Source organism: Scyliorhinus torazame, chromosome 31 (assembly GCF_047496885.1).
Source record: "Scyliorhinus torazame isolate Kashiwa2021f chromosome 31, sScyTor2.1, whole genome shotgun sequence".
Classification (NCBI taxonomy): Eukaryota; Metazoa; Chordata; class Chondrichthyes; order Carcharhiniformes; family Scyliorhinidae; genus Scyliorhinus; species Scyliorhinus torazame.
In genome coordinates, this window is record NC_092737.1 from 20,721,158 (window position 1) to 20,745,278 (window position 24,121).

Consider the following 24,121-nt stretch of genomic DNA (forward strand, 5'->3'; position numbering starts at 1 on the left):
CTCTTCCGGCATAGCGGGACTTGCGCCAGGAGTGACGCAGCCGATGGATTGCACCCCGCACCACCGCCCCCTCCAGATTAAAGCTCTCTCTATACTATCCCCATCAAACACTCCCAGGACAGGTACAGCACGGGGTTAGATACAGAGTAAAGCTCCCTCTACACTGTCCCCATCAAACACTCCCAGGACAGGTACAGCACAGGGTTAGATACAGAGTAAAGCTCCCTCTACACTGTCCCCATCAAACACTCCCAGGACATGTACAGCACGGGGTTAGATACAGAGTAAAGCTCCCTCTACACTGTCCCCATCAAACACTCCCAGGACAGGTACAGCACGGGGTTAGATACAGAGTAAAGCTCCATCTGCACTGTCCCCATCAAACACTCCCAGGACAGGTACTGCACGGGGTTAGATACAGAGTAAAGCTCCCTCTACACTGTCCCCATCAAACACTCCCAGGACAGGTACAGCACGGGGTTAGATACAGAGTAAAGCTCCCTCTACACTGTTTCCATCAAACACTCCCAGGACAGGTACAGCACGGGGTTAGATACAGAGCAAAGCTCCCTCTACACTGTCCCCATCAAACACTCCCAGGACAGGTACAGCAGGTGGTTAGGTACAGAGTAAAGCTCCCTCTACACTGTCCCCATCAAACACTCCCAGGACAGGTACAGCACGGGGTTAGATACAGAGTAAAGCTCCCTCTACACTGTCCCCATCAAACACTCTCAGGACAGGTACAGCACGGGGTTAGTTACAGAGTAAAGCTCCCTCTACACTGTCCCCATCAAACACTCCCAGGACAGGTACAGCAGGTGGTTAGGTACAGAGTAAAGCTCCCTCTACACTGTCCCCATCAAACACTCCCAGGACAGGTACAGCACGGGGTTAGTTACAGAGTAAAGCTCCCTCTACACTGTCCCCATCTAACACTCCCAGGACAGGTACAGCACGGGGTTAGATACAGAGTAAAGCTCCCTCTACACTGTCCCCATCAAACACTCTCAGGACAGGTACAGCACGGGGTTAGTTACAGAGTAAAGCTCCCTCTACACTGTCCCCATCAAACACTCGCAGGACAGGTAGAGCACGGGGTTAGATACAGAGTAAAGCTCCCTCTACACTGTCCCCATCAAACACTCCCAGGACAGGTACAGCACGGGGTTAGATACAGGGTAAAGCTCCCTCTACACTGTCCCCCTCAAACACTCCCAGGACAGGTACAGCACGGGGATTGGCCATGCTAAATTGCCCCTTAGGGTGGGGTTTCAGGAATAGGGTGGGGGATTGGGCCTAGGTAGGGAGCTCTTTCCAAGGGTCGGTGCAGACTCGATGGGCTGAATGCAGAGCTGCCAACCTTCCCCAACAGAAATCAGTATATTGCCAGTAAAATCGGTGTTTTCACCTCAAAGAGAAAATGCCCCACCAATCTGGAGTACAGCTTTACTGCATAACTCTAACAACGCGAATGGAAAATGCAAATCCAGACGTGCACAGGCACCTCGCTGCGAGACCGCCCGAAGGATCACATGACAGGCATGCGCTGCACAGTGTGCGGGGCGGAGATGAGAGGGGGCCGGGGCCTGGGACCCTGTCTTCCAGCAGCCGTCGCCAAGGAAACCAATTGGAGCGTTTCGGGAGGAATGCATTCACTGCGGCTAGCCGATCACCCCCACCCCACCGCCCGCCACCCCCTTTGCAGGGAGCTGCGTCTTAATATTTGCTTCCCTTCCCTCCCCGAAAAAACTCCTCTCGCTTACTCTCCTTCAGCACGACGTCAGATCGGATTTGACGCAGGGCTGCAGTCGCTTGCGTATTCCGACGCGAGAAATCGTAGTGCCGTCTCCAAGCAGTCTGAATCACAGAAAGTCCGTGCTAGTTGGCAGCACTGTGAATGGCATCCTCCACCGCTGGGATTCGGCGATGATTTTGGCCCCTTCTTGGGGTACAAGTTGAATCTGGATAAAAGATATATTTTCCAGTGAATTCCCCGGGGAGGGGTGACGACGTGGGGTGGGGGTGGGGGGGATTACCTTTTCGCTTGGCCAGGTCAAGCTGGACATCAGGTGGCCTACTAACCAGGGAACTCGTATTGCAATTGGCCAATCCCAAAGGCCTGGCCATTCCAGCTTCGGCGACTCCATTTTTGCTGGCCTACTGAATGGGGTTAGGTTTGACCTGACCAAGTGGGTGGCCTGGGCAGGCAGGGTCCAGTTGGTTAAAAATGAATGTTCTCCGCAGGTTCTTGCTTCAGTGCCCCCCCCCCCCCCCCAATGTTTACCTCAGGCCCGGTGGTGGTGACCACCTCTTGCTGATATGGGGAGACTTCCAGGCAACAAACTGGGCGCCGTGTCGATGTTAGCCCCGACCTGCAGAAGCCATCGCTTCGTCCCGGCGGCCTTAAGACTCGTCGTCCGGGACACGGCGGTGGGAGGCATGGGGTTGGAGCGGTTTGGGAACATGTTTGCAGAGGAGGGGGGGGGGGGGGGGGGGGAAGTTCGTCGATTTCGGAGATTGGTTGGGTGAATTCCAACTTCCGAAGTCTAATCTTTTTTAGGTTTTTTTTTCAGGTGCGCGAGGAGATTCGGACTTTGTCACTGGAGCATGCTCCGTTGGATGAGGAAAAAAGGAGTGGGAGAGGGAGCTGGGTCTGTTTTTTGATCGGGGGTGGGGTGGCGGAGTGTGGTGTGGGCTCTTCACAGGGTTAATTCCAGCTCCTGAATCACTGTAAGGTGGTGCGTAGGCCACATCTGACCAGGGGTGCTTTTTATTTTCCAAGTGTGGAGGATCATTTGAAAGGGTGTGAATTGGGAGTACCTCTGGGGGGTCCTGCGCAGGTTTGGGTTCGGGGTAGGGTTTATCAATTGGGTTAAGCTCCTTTACAGAGCCCCGATGGCAAGTGTAGTGACGAACCGGCGGAAGTCGGAGTACTTTCGACTGTACCGAGGGACGAGGCAGGGGTGCCCCCTGTTGTTCGCATTGGCGATCGTACCATTGGCCATGTCATTGAGGGAGTCTAATAAATGGAAGGGGGTGGTCCGAGGGGGCGAAGAGCATCAGGTGTCGCTATATGCGGATGACCTGTTGCTGTACGTGGTGGTCCAATGGAGGGGTTGGTGGAGGTCATGCAGACTCTAAGGGAGTTTGGGGAGTTTTCGGGCTATAAGCTCAATGTAGGGAAGAGTGAGCTCTTTGTATTACAAGCGGGGGACCAAGAAAGAGGGATAGGGGACCTACCGCTGAGGAGGGCGGAGGGGAGCTTTCGGTATCTGGGGATCCAGATAGCCAGGAGTTGGGGGGCCCTACATAAACTGAATCTGACGAGGTTGGTGGAGCAAATGGAGGAGGATTTCAAAAGATGGGACATGTTACCGCTCTCGCTGGCGGGTAGAGTGCAGTCGGTCAAAATGGTGGTCCTTCCAAGGTTTCTGTTTGTGTTTCAGTGCCTTCCCATCGTGATCACTAAGGCCTTTTTTAAGAGAGTAGGCAGGAGTATTATGGGGTTTGTGTGGGCGAATAAGACCCCGAGAGTAAGGAGAGGGTTCCTGGAACGCAGTAGGGACCGAGGAGGGTTGGCGCTGCCAAACCTGGGGAGCTACTACTGGACAGCAAATGTGGCGATGATCCGCAAGTGGGTTATGGAGGGAGAGGGGGCGGCATGGAAGAGGATGGAGATGGCGTCCTGTAAAGGAACGAGCCTGGGGGCGTTGGTGACGGCACCGCTGCCGCTCTCGCCTACAAAATATACCACAAGCCCGGTGGTGGCCGCAACGCTAAGGATCTGGGGCCAGTGGAGACGGCACCGGGGTGCAATGAGAGCATCGGTGTGGTTCCCGATCAGGGGTAACCACCGGTTTGTCCCGGGGAAGATGGACGGGGGGTTCCAGAGCTGGCATCGGGCGGGGATTGGAAGAATGGGGGGCCTGTTCATCGACGGGACGTTTGCGAGCCTAGGGGCACTGGAGGAGAAGTTCGAGTTACCCCCGGGAAATGTCTTTAGATATATGCAGGTGAGGGCTTTTGTGAGGCGACAGGTGAGGGAATTCCCGTTGCTCCCGGCACAAGAAGTTCAAGGTAGGGTGATCTCGGGTGTATGGGTCGGGGAGGGCAAGGTGTCGGAAATACACCAGGAGTTGAAAGAAGAGGGGGAAGCGCTGGTAGAAGAGTTGAAGGGTAAATGGGAGGAGGAGCTGGGGGAGGAGATCGAGGAAGGTCTGTGGGCTGATGCCCTAGGTAGGGTTAATTCCTCCTCCTCGTGTGCCAGGCTCAGCCTGATACAATTAAAGGTGGTCCACAGAGCGCACGTGACGGGGGCGAGGTTGAGTAGGTTCTTTGGGGCAGAGGACAGATGTGGAAGGTGCTCAGGGAGCCCGGCGAACCATGTCCATATGTTTTGGTCATGCCCGGCATTGGAGGGGTACTGGAGAGGAGTGGCGGGAGCAATATCTCAGGTGGTGAAAGTCCGGGTCAAGCCAAGCTGGGGGCTAGCAATATTTGGAGTAGTGGACGAACCGGGAGTGCAGGAGGCGAAAGAGGCCGGCATTCTGGCCTTTGCGTCCCTAGTAGCCCGGCGAAGGATCTTGCTAATGTGGAAGGAGGCGAAGCCCCCCCAGCCTGGAGGCTTGGATAAATGATATGGCTGGGTTCATAAAGTTGGAGAGGATTAAGTTCGCCTTGAGAGGGTCTGCGCAGGGGTTCTACAGGCGGTGGCAACCGTTCCTGGACTATCTCGCGGAGCGTTAGAGGAAGGTCGGTCAGCAGCAGCAGCAACCTTGGGGGGGGGGGGGGGCGGACGTCCTGGGAGGGGCGGAGGGGAGACTGCCTGGGAGGGTGGATGAGCAAGAGATAACATGAAGGGTGGGGGAAACTGGCACATACGGGTGAGGGCCAGTGTACAAAGCTGTGTAAATATATCTTGCATATATCTTGCTCTGCGCGATTTCTCGTTTTACTTTTGTTGCGAGGGGGGCGGTTATTGTTTGTAAGGGAGAAGAATTGTGTTAAAAAACTTTAATAAATATTTTTTTTAAAAAAAAGAAAGGGTGTGAATTGAGAGAGGTGGATACTCAGCGAGACCTTGGGTGTCCTCGTGCACCAGTCTCTGAAAGTCAGCGCGCAGGTACAGCAGGCAGCAAAGAAGGTATGTGGGCCTTCACAGCGAGGATTTGAGGATAGGAATAGGGATGTTTTACTGCAATTGTATAGGGTGTGGGTGAGGCCTCACCTGGAGTTATTGTGGGCAGTTTTGGTGTCCGTATCTGAGGAAGGATGTTCTTGCTGTGGAGGGAGAGCAGAGAAGGTTTACCAGACTGATTCCTGGGATGGAGGGACTGTCACATGAGGAGAGACTAAGTGGGTTAGGATTATATTCATTGGAGTTTAGAAGAGTGAGAGGGAATCTCATAGAAACTTATAAAATTCCAACAGGATTAGACAGGGTCGATTCAGAAAGAATGATCCCGATGGTGGGGGAGTCCAGAACTAGTGGCGTCATTGTTTGAGGATTTGGGGGTAAACCTTTTAGGACTGAGGTGAGGAGACATTTCTTCACCCAGAGAGCGGTGAATCTGTGGAATTCGCGACCACAGAAAGTAGTTGAGGCCAAAACGTTGTGTGATTTCAATAAGGAATTAGATATAGCTCTTGGGGCTAAAGGGATATGGCGGGGAGGGCATCAGTGTATTGAACTTGAAGATCAGCCATGATCATAATGAATGGCAGAGTGGTGGTGGAGGGTCTGTGGGGTGAGGTGCTGCGGAGGGTAAATGCCTCAACTTTGTGCGCGAGGCTGGGGCTGATACAGCTGAAGGTAGTGCACAGGGCACACCTCACAGAGTCTAGGATTAGCCGGCTGTTCGAGAGGGGCTGGGGGATGTCTGTGAGCGATATGGGAGGGGCCCTGCGAACTATGTACGTATGTTTTGGGCCTTGCCCGAAGCTGGAAAGGTTTTGAAGGATGGTGTCCAGCACCATTTGGGGGGGGGGTTTGCATGTGGACGTGGAGCCCGGTCCCCTACAGGCTATATTCGGGGTGTCGGACTGCCCAGAGATGCAGGCGGATGTTTTAGCCTTCGCCTCACTGATTGCTCGCAGCCGGGTCTTGTTGCGGAGGAGCTCAGCTTCTCCACCCCAACGAGTGACGGATTCTACAATTGTTGCCGTTTGTTTAATTCGTGTTTTGGGGAGTTGGTTACCGTTGACTGCTGAGGGAGGGCCGTGGGGGACTCAGTGGGTTAGTTGTAAATTGTAAAAACGTTGAAAATTTGTGGGGAAAAATAATAATGGTTGGCAGAGCCGGCTCAAAAGGCGGATCGGCCTCTTCCTGCTTCTATTTTCTGTGTGTCTCTACGTATGGGAGAGTGTTGCTCTCGGGGGAGTGGGGTTGGCAAATCGTACACACATGTTCCGGTCATGTCCTAGACTTGTGAGCTTTTGGGTCTCCTTCTTCAACACCGTGTCAGCGATCCTTGAGATTGAGCTGGAGCCTTTCCCGCTGGCGGCCATTTTGGGACTCTCGGAGCCGCAGACGGGGGGGGGGGGGGGGGGGGGGGATGTGGAGGTGGGTGCTCTCGCCTTCGCCTCATTAATAGCCCTGGGGCGGGTTGCACTCCATCCTGGTCGAGTGACCTCCTGGAGCCTCTGTACTTGGGCAGCATTGTGGATAGCACAATTGCTTCACAGCTCCAGGGTCCCAGGTTCGATTCCCGGCTTGGGTCGCTGTCTGTGCGGAGTCTGCACGTTCTCCCCGTGTCTGCGTGGGTTTCCTCCGGGTGCTCCGGTTTCCTCCCACAGTCCAAAGATGTGCAGGTTGGGTGGATTGGCCATGATAAATTGCCCTTAATGTCCAAAATTGCCCTTAGTGTTGGGTGGGGTTACTGGGTTATGGGGATAGGGTGGAGGTGTTGACCTTGGGTAGGGTGCTCTTTCCAAGAGCCGGTGCAGACTCGATGGGCCAAATGGCCTCCTTCTGCACTGTAAATTCTATGATATGATAACAGAGCAAATTACGATTTAAGAGCCAACCAAAAGTCCGCCTGATGCAGGGTTGGGCCAGGTACCAATGCTGACAGGCTACTCGAGTGGGCGAAACAGGAAAGAACTACAACTCCCGACGGGCACTGCGCCACCCGGGGCCTGTCACGTGGTATCCCCCTTCCGCCGGAAGTACGATTGGCGCAAACCAACACAGAGATATGGGGGGGGGGGGGGTTAAACAAAAAAAAAACCTTCCCCCCCACCCCCCGTTCGGCGAACCAACGCCGACCGCTCCGAGTCCGGAATCGGTTTGTTTCCGTCGCGCGCGCGGGAGGAGACAGGCGGCCGCGCCGGCGCCTGACTGAAAGCTTGAAGGGGAGGTTCTTTTGCGTGTGGGCGAAGGACGTGTCTGACCCTCCCCGCGCCTTCGCCCGATTTTTTTTTTAAATTAAAAACGACGCACGTTTCCGCTGGGGCGCCGAAACCTTCCGTCCTTCCCGCCCCGCCCGAGGGAAAGTGAAGCCCCGCCCACCATCCACTCGACGCCCATTGGCCCGGTCCCGACGCGTCCCGCCTACCCGCTCGACGCCTATGGGCCGGATCCGGCAGGCCCCGCCCATCCCCTTGACGCCCATTGGTCGGATCCGAGAGACCCCGCCCATCCCCTCGCCGCCCACTGGCCGGATCTGGCTGTCCCCGCCTACCCCCCCCCCCCCACGGCGCCCATTGGCCCGATCCGGCAGGCCCCGCCCATCCCCTTGACGCCCATTGGCCCGTTCGGGCAGCTTTCCCCCCCCCACCTTCATGACGCCCATTGGCCGGGAGGAGAGGGGGCGGGACTTCATCCGCCCCGCTCGACGTCGGTTGGCCGGGGTCGGACACGCCCCGCCCACCCGCTCGACGCCCATTGGCCCGGCGCTCGTCCCGCCCACCCGCTCGACGTCCATTGGCCCGGCGCTCGTCCCGCCCACCCGCTCGACGTCCATTGGGCAGCGCCGGAGAAGGGGAGGGGGGGGAAGCGGGCCGCGCGCGCCACCTGCAACGGCCGCCGCGCACCCCACCCCCCCCCCCGACTCACCGCCCATTGGCCGAGGCGCCCGTCAATCAGCCGAGAGGCGCTCTCCCGGCCGGCTATAAAAGGAGACGCAAGCGCACTCTGAGGGGACAGAGCGAGTGCGCGTTAGTCGCTCAGGGCGGGAGGGGGAAACAGAGAGAGCGAGGGAAAGCCAGAGGCGGAAAAAGAATTTAAAAAGCGAGGTGGGAAGGTTTAAAAAAAAAAAAACGGCCGCCGTTTAACCGAATTAATGAGCACGGGCCGTGGGTGCGGGGTTTATTCGGTGCACCGCTCAAGTTCCATCAAACTTGACTATCGAGACTTTAAAGTTGCCATTTTGGAATTTACTCTGGGAAAAAAAACTGTCAAGTGGGGGGGAGGGGAGAGAGCGTCGATAAACAAACCCCGTGGAGGAGGGGACGGGGGCCGATTGTTCGCCAGCTCCTGGGATATGAATAATTCATTTATGCTGATGAGACGTGCTGACGTCACGGGGGACGTGGGATTCAGTTAGACGTGCAGGCAACGTGACTTGGCTTGGGTGGTGGGTTGGCTCGAGGGGTTGGGGGTCGGTGCATGGGCCGCTGCGCCCCCGGAGGAGGTGGGACGCCAGTGCAGGTCGGAGGAGCCCCGTCGCCGCCCCCTCCCCCCCGGTGGCCCCCGGGCGGCCCGTGACCACCGCCGTCCATGGCGGCGTCCATCAAGGAAGAGCCCGTCCGGGAGGTGACCCTCCTGAAGCCCGAGTACCTGTCGGCCGCCGGGGCGCGGGCCAAGGACCCGCGCCGGGCCCGCCGCCAGGGCAGGGGGCTGACGCCGGTCAGCGAGGAGGGCGCCCCCTCCCCCGGCGCCCCCCGGGACGGCCCGGCGGTCGGCGGCGGCGACGAGAACGCGGCGGAGCCGGGCCGGCCCCGCAACGGGCTGCAGCCCCTGCAGCAGCAGCAGCAGCGGGCCTTCAAGAGGCGGAACAGCCTGAACGTGGGCTTCAAGCACCCCGGCTTCAAGCGCCGGCGCCGGGCCAACTCTGACTGCGACCCGGTGCTGCCCAGCAACTTCCTCCTGGGGGGCAACATCTTCGACCCGCTGAACCTCAACAGCCTGCTGGACGAGGACGTCAACAAGGCCTTGAACGCCGAGACCCCCAAGTCCTCGCCCCTGCCTAGTCGGAACCGCGACCCGGTGGAGATCCTCATCCCCAAGGACATCACCGACCCACTCAGCCTCAACAACGACTCGGAGGTCCTGCCCTCGCCCCTCAAGCTGGGCCGCAAGCGGCGCCACCGGCATTACCACCACCCGCCCAGCCAGTTGGCCCAGCCTGCCGCCGCCGCCGTTGAACAGGTAGAGAAGGGCCAGGTGGCCACGCTCGACCCCGGCGCCCAAGACTGCGCCGCCGGCAAGGATCCGCCGGCGGTGAAACCCGGGGCGGGTGCCGCCGAGGCGCCGGCGGAGCCAGAGGGGCCCCAGCCCTACGAGCTCAACACCGTGATCAACTGCCGGGACGAGATTGTGTCGCCCGTCCTCCGCGGCGCCGAGCAAGCCTCGGCCGGGAGCCGGCACCGCAAACGCCGCAGGACCTCCAGCAAGTCCGAGCCGGGCAAGGGTGCCGCCGAGGAGGAGCCGCGGCCGACGGGCACCGAGGCTAAGAAGCCAACGCCGGACAAGCCGAGGGGGAAGGCGTCCCAACACCAGCAGCACAGCTACCAGCGTCACTCCAGCCTGCACCGCGACGGCAAAGCCCAACCCCACTTCCAGACTAAACACAAGCGGTTCCAGTACGGCAACTACACCAAGTACTACGGTTACCGGAACCCCGGCCGCTGCGAGGACCCCCGCCTTGGCGTCTTCAAGCCGGATTGGTTCCGGGGCAAGGACATCCTGGACCTGGGCTGCAACGCTGGCCACCTGACCCTCAGCATCGCCAAGGACCTGAAGCCCTCGCGCATCGTGGGCGTCGACATCGACGGCGGCCTCGTCCACTCGGCCCGGCAGAACATCCGCCACTTCCTCTCCCAGGACATGCTGCCGTCGCAGGGCGACGGGCAGGTGAAGAGGCGCTTCCCCCTCTCGCTGACCAAGTGCAAGGGTCCGATCGCCGCGCCGCCCGTGGTGGTCGATCGCTGCGTGCCGGAGTTCCCCAATAACGTCACTTTCATCCAGGTGAGTGCATGGGGTGGGGAAGGGGGGGTGGGACACTGGGCAGGTTGGGGGGGGGGGGGGGGGTGCACTGGGGACATCATTTAAATGACTTCTGGAATCCTAAAATTAGCGCCATTACTGGATTGTCTTAAACCCCTCCCCCACCAGGGTCACAAACATCCTCCAGAGAAGGAAATCTGGCGTCTTTTCCCGGCCTGGACTTAGCTGCCCGTCAGTAGCGGCCGAGCCAATTGGGGGGGAGTGGGGTTGGGGGAGGGGGGGGGGAAGAGAGTGAAGTTTTTTGTTTTGTAGCAATGCCCCCAGACCCCGGTTGGCTGCGCGATTGAAAGCTCCACCCCGGGGGCCGGTCTGATCAGTTGACTGGCCGGTGTGGAGTCAGGGTCCCGTGGAGGTGTCCGACCTGTTTCTTCCCTCTGCGTCCCCTGCATGCGAACTGTCCTCTTGCTAATGGCCAAAATCCAGAGGTTCTCCTCGCTGTTAAGCTGATTTATTTCATTTTTTTTTTTTGTTGTTGTTGTAAAAACATGCTCTGCCCATTGTGAAATGGTGAACTGGCTGTGCAAATGGCTGACGGGAGGATGTTTTAAGTTCCGAGGTGAATCTTCGGCTGCGAGCTGATCTGGGCCAGTTGTTATTCGCTGAATCTTTTCCCCCCCCCCCTTTTATATCCGCTCACTGGATGTGAGCTGTCGCTGGCTGGGATGCCCCCCCCCCCCCCCCCCCCCCCAATTGCCCCCCTAAGAAGGTGGCGGTGGGCCGCCGTCACCTTGAGCCCCTGCGGTCGGTGAGGTGGAGGAACACCTCACGCCGCTGTTCACCTCCATTATCAAAGGCGCAGCAGTGGCTCTCCGTACGAGCATCGTGTCTCGGTGCCGCTGTCTTTTCCTCCCCCGTAACCCCCCCCCGCCGGCCCTTTTTGTTTCCATTCAAATAATCACCTGCTTCGATCGAACCAGCCTCCCCCACGCTCCCAGGCAGCGCATCCCAGACCCCAACCACTCGCTGGGGGGGAAAAGGTTTCCCCTCCCATCGCATTGGCTTCATTTGCAAATCACCTTAAAAACCAGTGCCCCCTCTCGTTCTCGATCCTGTTACGAGGGGGGGGGGGGGGCAGTTTCTCCCGATTTACTCTGTCCAGCCCCCTCGTGATTTTGGACATCTCTATCAAATCCCCTCCGTCTTCTCTCCGAGGGGAACAGTCCCAACCTCTCCCAATCGATCCTCATCACTGAAGTTTCTCACCCCCGGAACCGTTCTTGTGAACCTCCTCTGCGCTCTCTCCAATGTGTTCACATCCTTCCGATAGTGTGGCCCAGAACTGTCCACAATATTCCAGCTGAGGGCTAACTAGTGTCTGGTATAACCTCCGCGTGTGTGTGTGTGGGGGGGGTTAGGGGGGAGCTCTAGATTTCTTCGCAGAGGCCGAGGATCCCACTCTGGGTAAGCTGCCTGTGTCGCTCACTAAACCCTCCGTCACTGGGAGCAGCTTCTGAGATCTCAGTGCATCGTGTCCCCCTCAGTCCCGACCCTGTCGACCTGGGACTTTATACTGACTCATGGGACTTTGCAAAATGTCTCTTGCAGTCCCTCCGAGGAGCTCCGCCCACTTCCTTCTGCAGCCTTGTTTCCCCCTTGCCGTTCTGCTTCGTGTATTTCCCCCCCCCCACCCCCCAACATGTTCATTTATCACACGCTCCGTGCTCTTCCTGAAAGTGGCTGCCCGATCCGGTCCCAGCTGGGTAACTTGGTTTGCTTCTTCTCCGCAGCCTGCCTGCTTGGACAAGCCTGAAGTGTTAATGCAAAAGCAGCCCGTGGCCACTGAACTGCTCCACACACGTTTGCAAACCTGCAGTGACGTTTTATGTAGTGCCTCGCTCCAGCAAGTGGCGATCAGCGACCCACTCGATCTTTCTTTGATTGCGTAGCTTGAAGAGGGAAATGTTGGCAGAAGCACCCAGGAAGTACCCTGCTCTGTAGATAGTGCCATGGGATCTTTTAATATGTAGCTGACTAAGCGGGCGGGGGGGGTTACAGCTTGAGTTTACAGGCAGATTTCAGATAGAGCAGCCCTTCAGTACGCCACAGGGCCAAGGTGATCTTTTTTTTTTTTTTTAAATTAAAAAATTTAGAGTACCCAATTCATTTTTTTCCAATTAAGGGGCAATTTAGCGCGGCCAATCCACCTACCCTGCACATCTTTGGACTGTGGGAGGAAACCGGAGCACCCGGAGGAAACCCACGCTCACACTGGGAGGATGTGCAGACACCGCACGGACACTGACCCGGTGCCGGGATCGAACCCGGGACCTTGGCGCTGTGAGGCAGCAGTGCTAGCCACTGCGCCACCGTGCTGCCCGGGCCCAGGATGGTCTATGATCTACTCCAATATTGGGGGTTGATGAGGGGGAGGGGAGAGGACCCACAACCGTCAATTTTCAGACCAGATTAACAATTGGGCCAGGCTGCCAGGCGTATCGCGTAGTAATTAATGGCGTGCTCTCTGACTTTCTGTTTGCTGTTCACGCCTAAGATGGTGTTTGGAACTGAGCTAATGACCACTCTCACTAGTCCAGGAATACTGGGTACACTATCAATCCCCTCCCGTCCACCCCCCCCGTCCACCCTATCCAAGGCCGACACACTCTGCACAGACATAGATCAGATCTTTCCTCAGGAACCTGCGCTGCTCCTGCTGTTAAACCTGTTCTCTGAGTTGTCCACCTGTTTGAATAATAATAATCGCTTCTGATCACGAGTAGGCTTCAATGAAGTTACTGTGAAAAGCCCCTAGTCGCCACATTCCGGCGCCTGTTCGGGGAGGCTGGTACGGGAATTGAACCATGCTGCTGGCCTCGTCCTGCATTACAAGCCCGCTGTTGAGGCCACTGTGCTGGACCAGCCCCCAAGCCCCTCCTTGTGGAGGGGAAGGACCCACTTGGCTCGTTTGGCCAGCTCTAAAGCTGCAAATCAATCGCGCTGAGCAGAGTTGGATTGAGTGCGGATCCCAGCCGCGACGTGTCGGGTACTCATTGGTTTTTCTCTCTCTCTCTACAGGGAAACTATGTGCTGGAGAAGGATGAGTTGCTGGCGACGCAGAGGCCAGAGTACGATGTGATTCTGTGCTTGAGTTTGACGAAATGGATTCATCTCAACTGGGGCGACCAGGGGTTGAAACGGATGTTTAAACGCATATTCCGCCATCTGCGGCCCGGTGGGATTTTCATTCTCGAACCACAGCCCTGGTCTTCATATGGGAAGCGACGGAAACTTACGGTAAACTTTAAATCTATATATCCACTCGCAGGATGTGGGTGTTGTTGGCACGGGCCCATTCCTAATTGCCCCTTGAGAGGGTGGTGAGTGAGCCACCTTCTTGAGCCGCTGTAGTCCCTGTGGTGTAGGTACACCCACTGTGCTGTTAGGGAGGGAGTTGCAGGATTTTGACCCCAGCGACAGTGAAGGAACGGCCGATATATTTCCCAGTCGGGACGGTGAGTGACTCGGAGGGGAACCTCCAGGTGGTGGGGTCCCCAGGTATCTGCTGCTCTTGTCCTTCTAGATGGGAGAGGTCGTGGGTTTGGAAGGTGCTGCCTGAGGAGCCTTGGTGAGTTGCTGCAGTGCATCTTGTAGACGGTACACACGGCTGCCGCTGTGCGTCGGTGGTGGAGGGAGTGAATGTTTGTGGAAGGGGAGCAATCAAGCGGGGCTGCTTTGTCCTGGATGGTGTCGAGCTTCTGGAGTGTTGTTGGAGCTGCGCTCATCCAGGCAAGTGGAGAGTATTCCCCCTCACTCCTTTTCTTAAAAATAAATTTAGAGCACCCAATTCATTTTCTCCAATTGAGGGGCAATTTAGTGTGGCCAATCCACCTACCCTGCACATGTTTGGGTTTTTGGGGGGGGGGGGGTGAAACCCATGCAGACACTGGGAGAATGTGCAAACTCCACACGGACAGTGACCCAGAGCCTGGATTCGAACCCGGGTCCTCAGCGCCAGTGATCCAGAGCCGGGATTGAACCTGGGTCCTCAGCGCCATAGGCGGCAGTGCTAACCACCGTGCCGCTCTCCCTCACACTCCGGACTTGTGCCTTGTAGACAGGCTCTGCAGAGTTAGCCACCGCAGGATTCCCAGCCCCCGACCTGCCCTGGTATAGAAATTGAGCAAAATCTAGATTGTGACAGGCGGATCACCTTGTGACTGAACCACACCGAGCCAGGGTCCTGTGTTTGATTGGTCCACACCGAGCCTGGGTTTGATTGGTCCACACCGAACCTGGGTTTGATTGGTCCACACACAGCCAGGGTCCTGGGTTTGATTGGTCCACACCCAGCCAGGGTCCTGGGTTTGATTGGTCCACACACAGCCTGGGTTTGATTGGTCCACACACAGCCTGGGTTTGATTGGTCCACACACAGCCTGGGTTTGATTGGTCCACACACAGCCTGGGTTTGATTGGTCCACACCCAGCCTGGGTTTGATTGGTCCACACCCAGCCAGGGTCCTGGGTTTGATTGGTCCACACCCAGCCAGGGTCCTGGGTTTGATTGGTCCACACCCAGCCAGGGTCCTGGGTTTGATTGGTCCACACCCAGCCAGGGTCCTGGGTTTGATTGGTCCACACCCAGCCAGGGTCCTGGGTTTGATTGGTCCGCACCCAGCCAGGGTTTCTTGGGTTTGATTGGTGCCGGAGTTGGCCTCCCGGTAGGCTGGGGGTGATCAGCCTGCATGTCTTCCACTCCCCACAGATTGGCGGCGAGCTCAGCCGTGACGCTGCCCACTGTTCAATATCCAAATCAATGGCCTTCTGTGTTGAGGCAACTATAGCAACTCACTCAGCAAAAGACAACACCTTCGGGGAGGAGACCAGGTTTCTGGGCGGGGGTGGGAGGCGCAGTTTGTATGTGAACCTGACCCCAGGATTTACCTCGGGGTGTTAGAAAGTTTATGTTTGAAATTGGCTGCTCTCCAAATGTCGCTAAAACCATTTTTGAATTGTCAATATTTTGTGCTCAGCTTCTCCCGTCCCTGATCAATTTTCCAGGGTCATCCATGTAAAACACTGGAGTGGAAGGACCAGGTATTGGCGTCAAAAGTTCATGCTCCTCATCAGGGGAGGCACTGGCACAGTGGTACTGTCACTGGGCTGCTAAACCAGAGGCCCAGGGTGATGCTCTGGGCATCCAACCGTGACCAATGAAAATCGCTTATTGTCACAAGTCGGCTTCAAATGAAGTTACTGTGAAAAGCCCCTAGTCGCCACATTCCGGCGCCTGTTCGGGGAGGCTGGGACGGGAATTGAACCGTGCTGCTGGCCTGCCTCGGTCTGCTTTCAAAGCCAGCGATTGAGCCCAGTGTGCTAAACCAGCCCCATTGTCGTTTAAAAACCTGTCTGGTTCACTAATGTCCCCTTTAGGGAAGGAAATCTGCGTCCTTGCCTTACACGTGACTCCGTACAGCCAATGTCGTTGACTCTCAACAGCTCCTCTGAGACGGATAATAAATGCTAGTCCGGCCAGTGGACAAATTTAAAAAAAAATAAAATAAATAATAATAATAATAAACGCCTCCAACGAATTAAGTCTCCTCGTGTCAGTTCACCCTCATCTGAGGCAAATGGGTTTGCATGTACCAAAGTATGAATTGGAAACCGCGTGTCGACCATAGTCCGGATCCAAGTAGCAGTTTTCTTTTTAACTTGCCGTGGTTTTTCCAGACTGGCGTTGTTGTGTAGGGAGGTCCCTAATGGAATCAGGGCAGCTTATTCCAGTTCTCTGTGTTGTCGCTCTGTTTTAACTGTTTATTCTGGGACTTGGCACCATCTTCCCGAAGCTGGTGTTGGGATCTCTTGGAGCGGCTGGCACCCTGTTAGACTCTCCTCGTCACAAGAGTTGGAAAGCTGTTGGGGCCAAACCGCAGTTAGCGTTAAACCAGGGGCTGGTTTAGCACACTGGGCTAAATCGCTGGCTTTTAAAGCAGGCCAGCAGCACGGTTCAATTCCCGTACCAGCCTCCCCGAACAGGTGCCGGAATGTGGCGACTCGGGGCTTTTCACAGTGGCTTCCTACTTGTGACAATAAGCGATTTTCATTTCAACTAACTCTCAAAACGCTGGTCCGGAGGGCGGCGCAGTGGTTAGCACTGCTGCCTCGCTACGGGCCGAGGACCCGGGTTCGTGTGGAGTTTGCACATCCTCTCTGTGCCCTGCGTGGGTTTCGCCCCCACAACCCAAAAGACGTGCAGGGCGGGTGGATTGGCCGTGCTAAATTGCCCCTTAATTGGAAAAAAGAATTGGATACTCTAAATTTATTTCGAAAAAAACAAACACTGGTCTGGATAAGAGGCAAAAGGTCCAATAACCGGCAAGTGTTTAAAAAAACACATGCTCGATTGGATTTCAGCCTGTCTCAGTCCCAGATGTTAAGTCCCCTGTACAGATAACCGCGTGTATGCGCGGCCTTTGAGATTTTGGGCGGTGAGTTCAATGCTGGTGGAACCTGGATAGAGACTTTCCCGAACTGGCACCTTAAGTCTCCTTCCTCACCCCCGGATCTGATGTTGGACTGAATTTGGTTCCAGTGGTCAAGGTTGCTCCCTCGCGTAATCCCTCCGATCTCGCGTGTTTAAAGCTGTCCACTTCGGCCACTTGTAGTTGATCCTCAAAGGATTTTTTTTCTCTCCCCACCCCCCCACCCCCCAGGAGACGATCTACAAGAACTACTATCAGATCATGTTCAAACCGGAAACAGTTTACATCTTACCTGATGTCCTCGGAGGTTGGGTTCTCTAGTTACGAGCTGGTGGGGGACGCCTCAGAGCACCTCCAAAGGTAAGGGGTGGTTTTGCGGGTGGGGGGCGGTACCTTCGATCCAGTTACCGGCACTGTGCCGCTCTGCTGGAGGGGTTCCTGGGCTGCAGTGGTGTGGGACCATAGCCGTACGGCCCTTCTCCGAGATCCCGCGCAACCAGCTGAACAAATTTTAAGGTTGAACACCCAGAAGTGCGAAAACCGCAGCGTTGCTCTGGGCCAGGATCTCCCTCGGGCTGATTTTGATCTGGGGGGGGGGGGGTGGAGATTTTCAGAGTCCCCAGGTCGCGGTCTGAAGTTACGGGAGGAAATCTTAGTATTGACGACAACCCGTGTTTACTCTAGAAGAGGGTGGGTCTATTTAAGGAACTGGTTAAATGCTGTCATAGGGAGGTGGGTGGAAAGGTTGATAACCCTGCAGGGGCGAAATCAGATGTGCTGATGAAGGGTCACATTACAATCTACCTGTGATCGTGTTTTTTTTTGTTTGTTTGTTTGTTTTCCACCCCTGATGTGGTATATTTGGCAAAGCCGAGGAATGTGTGAATAGGCTTCTGATCTGTACTGTTTGGCAATAAGGTGTGTTTCCCCCCCCCCCCCTTGCTAATCGAAATCCTCCCTAAAGCCACAGTGCAAAGTACTGGAATTTTTATATAAAGGGAAGAGGCACGGTAGCACAGTGGTTAGCACTGCTGCTTCACAGCTCCAGGGTCCCCAGGTTAGATTCCCGGTTTGGGTCACTGTCCGTGCGGAGTCTGCGCATCCTCCCCCGTGTGTGCGTGGGTTTCCTCCGGGTGCTCCGGTTTCCTCCCACAGTCCAAAGACGTGTAGGTTAGGGTGGATTGGCTGTGATAAATTGAACATAGTATCCAAAAGATTGGGTGGGGTTACGGGGATAGGGGTGGAGGTGTAGGGGTGCTCTTTCCAAGGGCCGATACAGGCCTCACATCCGCTCTGTAAATTCATGGTTTTTTTTTGGGAAAATATTTTATTTATTTTTTTTATAAAATATTTTATTGAAAATTTTTGGTCAACCAACACAGTACATTGTGTATCCTTTACACAATATTATAACAACACAAATAACAATGACCTATTTTATAAACAGAAAATGAATAAATAATAAATAACAAAAATGAAAACTAACCCTAATTGGCAACTGCCTTATCACAAGTAACACTCTCCACAAATATAATTTAACAGTCCAATATATAATTATCTGTAGCAACGACTATACATATTATACAGTATATATTAACAACCCTGAGAGTCCTTCTGGTTCCTCTCCCCCCCCCCCCCCCCCCCCCCCCCCCCCCCCCCCCCCCCCCCCCGGTCCTGGGCTGCTGCTGCTGCCTTCTTTTTTCCATTCCATCTATCTTTCTGCGAGGTATTCGACGAACGGTTGCCACCGCCTGGTGAACCCTTGAAGCCGACCCCCTTAGAACGAACTTAATTCGCTCTAGCTTTATAAACCCTGCCATGTCATTTATCCAGGTCTCCACCCCCGGGGGCTTGGCTTCTTCCACATTAGCAATATCCTGCGCCGGGCTACTAGGGACGCAAAGGCCAAAACATCGGCCTCTCTCGCCTCCTGCACTCCCGGCTCTTGTGCAACCCCAAATATAGCCAACCCCCAGTTTGGTTTGACCCGGACCCCCACTACTTTTGAAAGCACCTTTGTCACCCCCCATCCAAAACCCCTGTAGTGCCGGGCATGACCAAAACATATGGGTATGATTCGCTGGGCTTCTCGAGCACCTCGCACACCTATCCTCCACCCCAAAAAATTTACTGAGCCGTGCTCCAGTCATATGCGCCCTGTGTAATACCTTAAACTGAATCAGGCTTAGCCTGGCACACGAGGACGACGAGTTTACCCTGCTTAGGGCATCTGCCCACAGCCCCCTCCTCCGATCTCCTCCCCCAGCTCTTCTTCCCATTTCCCATTTAGTTCATCTACCATAGTCTCCCTTCGTCCCTCATTTCCCTATATATATCTGACACCTTACCATCCCCCCACCCATGTCTTTGAGATCACTCTGTCCTGCACCTCTTGTGTCGGGAGCTGCGGGAATTCCCTCACCTGTTGCCTCGCAAAAGCCCTCAGTTGTATGTACCTGAATGCATTCCCTTGGGGCAACCATATTTCTCCGATCAGCGCTCCCAGACTCACGAACTTCCCATCCACAAACAGATCTTTCAGTTGCGTTATTCCTGCTCTTTGCCACATTCCATATCCCCCATCCATTCCCCCCCGGGGCAAACCTATGGTTGTTTCTTATCGGGGACCCCCCCAAGGCTCCAGTCTTTCCCCTCTGCCGTCTCCACTGTCCCCAAATCTTCAGTGTAGCCACCACCACCGGGCTTGTGGTGTAGTTCCTCGGGGAAAATATTTTATTGAGGCATTTATAATTTAACACTTTTTTGAACACAACATCCAACAGAGACAGAACCCACAACAAAATAACTACCCCCCCCCCCCCCCCCCCCCCCCCCCCAAGGCTGCCAGGTCTTCTGACACTCCAGATCTTGCAGGACCTGACACATGGCGTCCGCAAAGCCCCCTCGGCCTCGGGCGCACCCAGAACATGTGTACATGATTCGCAGGACTTCTTCCCCCCCCCCCCCCCCCCCCTTTTCCGGAGCGACCCGATGACTATCGCATATCGGTGCCCACACCGCCCCCTCCAAACCCATGTGTTGCCGCCGCTGTCCCTACACCTTCGGGGCTGCCACTACTACTGGGCGTCTGGAGTACCGAGCCGGCGCGAACAGCAGAGGTGCCGTTAACAATGCCCCTCAAACTTGTGCCCTGCAGGACACCACTTCCAACCACTCCCACATCGACCCTTCCCCCCCCCCCCCCCCCACAATGCCCTTTTCCTGACCATCGATATATTCACCGCACAGTAATATTTAAAAAAAATAATAAATTTGGAGTACCCATTGTGGATAGCACAGTTGCTTCACAGCTCCAGGGGTCCCAGGTTCGATTCGGCTTGGGTCGCTGTCTGTGCGGGAGTCTGCACGTCCTCCCCGTGTGTGCGTGGGTTTCCTCCGGGTGCTCCGGTTTCCTCCCACAGTCCAAAGATGGGCAGGTTAGGTGGATTGGCCCCGCTAAATTGCTCTTAGTGTCCAAAATTGCCCTTAGTGTTGGGTGGCGTTACTGGGTTTTGGGGATAGGGTGGAGGTGTGGCCTTGGGTAGGGTGCTCTTCTAAAGAGCCGGTGCAGACTCGATGGGCCGAATGGACTCCTTCTGCACTGTAAATTCTATGAATTAATTTTTCCAGCTAAGGGGCAATTTAGCGTGGCCAATCCACCTACCCTGCACATCTTTTGGGTTGTGGGGGCGAAACCCACGCAGACACGGGGAGAATGTGCAAACTCCACACGGCAAGTGACCCAGGGCTGGGATCGAACCCGGGACCTCAGCGCCGTGAGGCAGCAGGGCTAACCCACTGCTCCGCCGTGCGGCCCTTGTCCAGTAATAGTTAACAAAAGTTCGGACGAGCCAGCCCCCCCCCTGCTCCAGCAGCATCTTCCTCACCCGCAGGGTTTTAACCGTCCCAAAGAAATCCCGAAATTACCGCATTCATCTTCCTAAAAAAAACGCCTTGGGGATAAAAATTGGGGGACACTGAAAAACAAACGGCAACGCGGGAGGACTGTCATTTTCACAGTCTACCCTCCCTGCCAGAGATGGCGGGAGCGCGTCCCATCTCCGGAAGTCCCTGCTCTACTAGCCTACCCAGATTCATTTGTGGAGCTGGCCCTATTCCCTGGATGCCCAAGTACCTAAAGCTCCCTCCCACCACCTTGAATGGCATCTCCCCCAATCTCCTCTCCTGCCCCTTGCCTGGATCGCAAAAACCTCACTTTTACCCATATTCAATGTATACCCCGAGAACCGCCCCCCCCCCCCCCCCCACCCCCCCCCCCCCCCCCCCCCCCCCCCCCCGTACTATCCCCTGCCAGACCTTCCATGCTCGCAGTGCCATTGCCAAAGGTTCTATGGCCAGGGCAAACAGCAGTGGGGAGAGTGGACGTCCCTGCCTCGTCCCCCGGTACAGCCTAAAATACTCCGACCTCATCCCATTCGTCCGCACCTTTGCCACCGGTGCCTGATACAGCAACTGGACCCAGTCCACACGTCCTGCCCAAACCAGAACCGGCCCAGGACCTCCCGTAAGTACTCCCACTCCGATTTATGAAGCTTGCTGCAGCAATCCCGAAACACTCCATTCAGCCCCGCCGGATCCAAGACCACCTTCCCACCTGTATCCCTCACTTTCCCAATCTCTCTCGCCGCCTCCTGCTTCCTCGACTGAGGCGCCAGCACCCTGCTCGCTTTCTCCCCGTTCTCACACACCGCCCCCTCTCTCTCGCCTTTCCCCGCAGTCCCACCGCCTTGCCCGTGGACAGGACACCCAAATTCCAGTTGTAACCTCTGGCGTTCCTTCAAAAGCCCTTCCTCTGGTGTTTCTGCGTATCTCCTGTCCACCTGTAGGATTTCTCCCACCAGCCACTCTATCTCCTCCCCCCCCTCCCCCAGCTCCGCGTTCTCCTTGTGTGCCCCGAATAGAATTAATCCCCCCCCCGATAACTTCCGTCAGTGCCTCCCAGACCGTAGCCGCCGACACCTCCCCCGTATCGATAATCTCTATATACCCCTGGATGGCTTCCCTCACCCACTCGCACACCCTTCCTCAACTGGTCCCCCACCTTCTGATGTGTCTCCTGCAACATGGTCATGTCGCTCCCAAGTGTGCAAACACACGGGCCCTCTTGACTGGCCCATTCAAACCTCGAACGATCCACGTGACCAGCCTGGTTGGGGGGGGGGGGGGGGGGGGTTGTCGTTCCTGCACATGACTTTTCTATTCTTTTTTTATTGTTCTGTTGTCCAACAAAAGCTGATTGTTCTCCTCTGCAGGGTTCCAGCGACCGGTTTATCTCTTCCACAAGGGTCGCCTATCCAGCACGAACTAAGACTTCCAGAGCCAGCTCCTGGCTGCTATTTTCTGTTCCCCGTTTTTGTCCATTTGATGGCTCTTCTCCCGACCACCCTCCTCTCCTCCTCTCTCGTCGAAGCCAATGGAAGACCTGGGCCAGGACACGTGGTCCAACCGCCTCGCACTGCCTTTCTTTTCTCTATTTGTTGGTTGTTTTAACTGACGAGATGTGATCTCGGATCTGCTTCACAAACACAAAAGGCTCAACGAATGTATGAAACAAAAGGAAAAGCGTTTTGGGGTTACCCCAAAAAAAACAAAAAACTGCTTTTTTTTTTTTTGCTGGCTTTCAGGGCACCCCTCGGCTGGGGAATGCGTGGAGGGGAGGGGCAGGTGACCTTTATAAAAGGGTAACTTCTGCTCTCGAATTTAAAGTGCGCCAGTATTATTGGCCTCCAGAAGCTCGCCCCTCTTTTTTGTTTCTTCTTCTTCTTCTGCCAAACCGTTCCTCGAGTTGGGCAACGCACCTGTCGTGGATTGGCGGAGAGAGGAGCGAAGGCGGAAGGGGACACCGGCGGGTGAAATGACCAGGACAAGCCGACGCCTAACTGCATTGTTTTCTTAAACGTGAGGGATATTGCTACCCAGCATGCCAGCCACGTCCCTCGGGTAACTCGCCACCCCGCCCATCTCTAACCGAAAGAAAACGTCCGGCTGCCGAATGCGAACCGGGTTTCCAGGTGCGACTGAAACAAAAACCGTCTTCGTTCTGCGAGCGCCGTGGGCCGTGTATTTTGGGGGGGGCACGATTACAGGCGGGCGGACCCTTGCTCTTGTTTGCCGACCATGTTGCCCCATTGTCCAGTCAAGCTGGTATTTTCAAAGGACGCTGGCAACATCCCGAGCGTGGGATCCTTGAACCGCCTGTGACCGGCGGTCTGGAATATACCACTCGTAACGTCGCCCAAAGAGAGGGGGAAGAAAACAATCGCTGGTGTTGTTGTTGGCGAATCATCTTGGCGGCAATGAGGGGAGGGGCAGAAAGGACTCTCGGCCGTTTCAGCTTACAAACCCCTTTGTTTGTGGGAGGGAGGTAATTAGCTTTTCCATCTCTCGCTCCCATCCCGGAGGTGACCCAAACCCCCCAACAAATACGTCTAGTGTGCCCCCGCCCCACCCCCCAGTAAACCCCGAGCTAAAATACCGTGCTCGCAGTGGTTACGGACGTGGCTGTTTAAAACCGGCAACACGTGCGTCGGCAACCAGCAGCGGAATGGGGTTCAGTCCAGAGGCGCTGAGCTGCCACGCGGGGCCAGGGCTCGGAAATGCGTACCTGTTGGTACTGTGTACCTGAGAAGGCGGAGGTTTGTCTTTTATCCCTGATTGTCCTAAATCATTTTAATGTGATTTATTGTTGTTCGCTTCAACCCCCCCCCCCCCCCTCCAATCCCTTTCGCCCCCACGAGCGCTCCAGTGTTTCGGACTGGGGTTTGATCTTGCCCAGTAACAGATAAGTGGGGTGATTATCCGAGATATGACTCGAGTGACTTTAAAAAAAAAATATAATAAATAAAACCCATCATCTTTACACTTTCTTCCCTGTGTGTGTGTGTGTGTGTGTGTGTGTGTGTGTGTGACGGAAGAGCGAGCGAGAGCAGTGGTGAGTGTAATGACGGGATTTGTATGCAAGCAAAACATTAAACGTGAGCTCCTCAAAAGGAATATTAATTACAATGATGCTGGGGGGGGGGGGGGGTCAGTGCGCCTATTTTTAAATTCTAGCTATTTTATAAAACTAATTCTGGAAAGTCCAGCTTCTTAGAAACGAGCCAAGATCGCGAGTGTGTGTGTGTTATGGAGAGATTTTACTGCGTTGGGGAGGTGAAAAGCCACCAGTCTTTCCCAGCCCGCTCCCACAGTGCATGCCCTCCCATCCCACATTTTGTCGACAACCAGGTTAACCTGTAAAGATGCAGAATGAAGTGCATGTTAACACCCCCCCCCCCCCCCCCCCCCCGCCCCCGCCCCCGACATCTGGACCAATGAGTTAGATTGATGAGTGACAGTGCCACAGTATCAGGTGAACGCAGTAACCCGTTGCTGTGCATTAGCTGCGGTGCACTGTACATATTCCTGCGATACAGTACGGAAATGCTGCCGTTGTATTTCTTCC

The 24,121-nt window shown here is 55.6% G+C and overlaps 1 protein-coding gene across 1 annotated transcript; it reads left to right on the forward strand.

Annotated features, from left to right (window-relative positions):
• Positions 1-8,117: 8,117 nt before the first annotated feature.
• Positions 8,118-24,115, forward strand: LOC140404752 (7SK snRNA methylphosphate capping enzyme-like). Its single transcript, XM_072493466.1, is given in 6 exon segments — positions 8,118-10,192; positions 13,247-13,465; positions 16,888-16,932; positions 16,934-16,990; positions 16,992-17,016; positions 21,930-24,115. Coding segments are annotated over 6 exon segments (1,872 nt in total). The 5' UTR covers positions 8,118-8,722; the 3' UTR covers positions 21,986-24,115.
• The last annotated feature ends 6 nt before the right edge of the window (positions 24,116-24,121 follow it).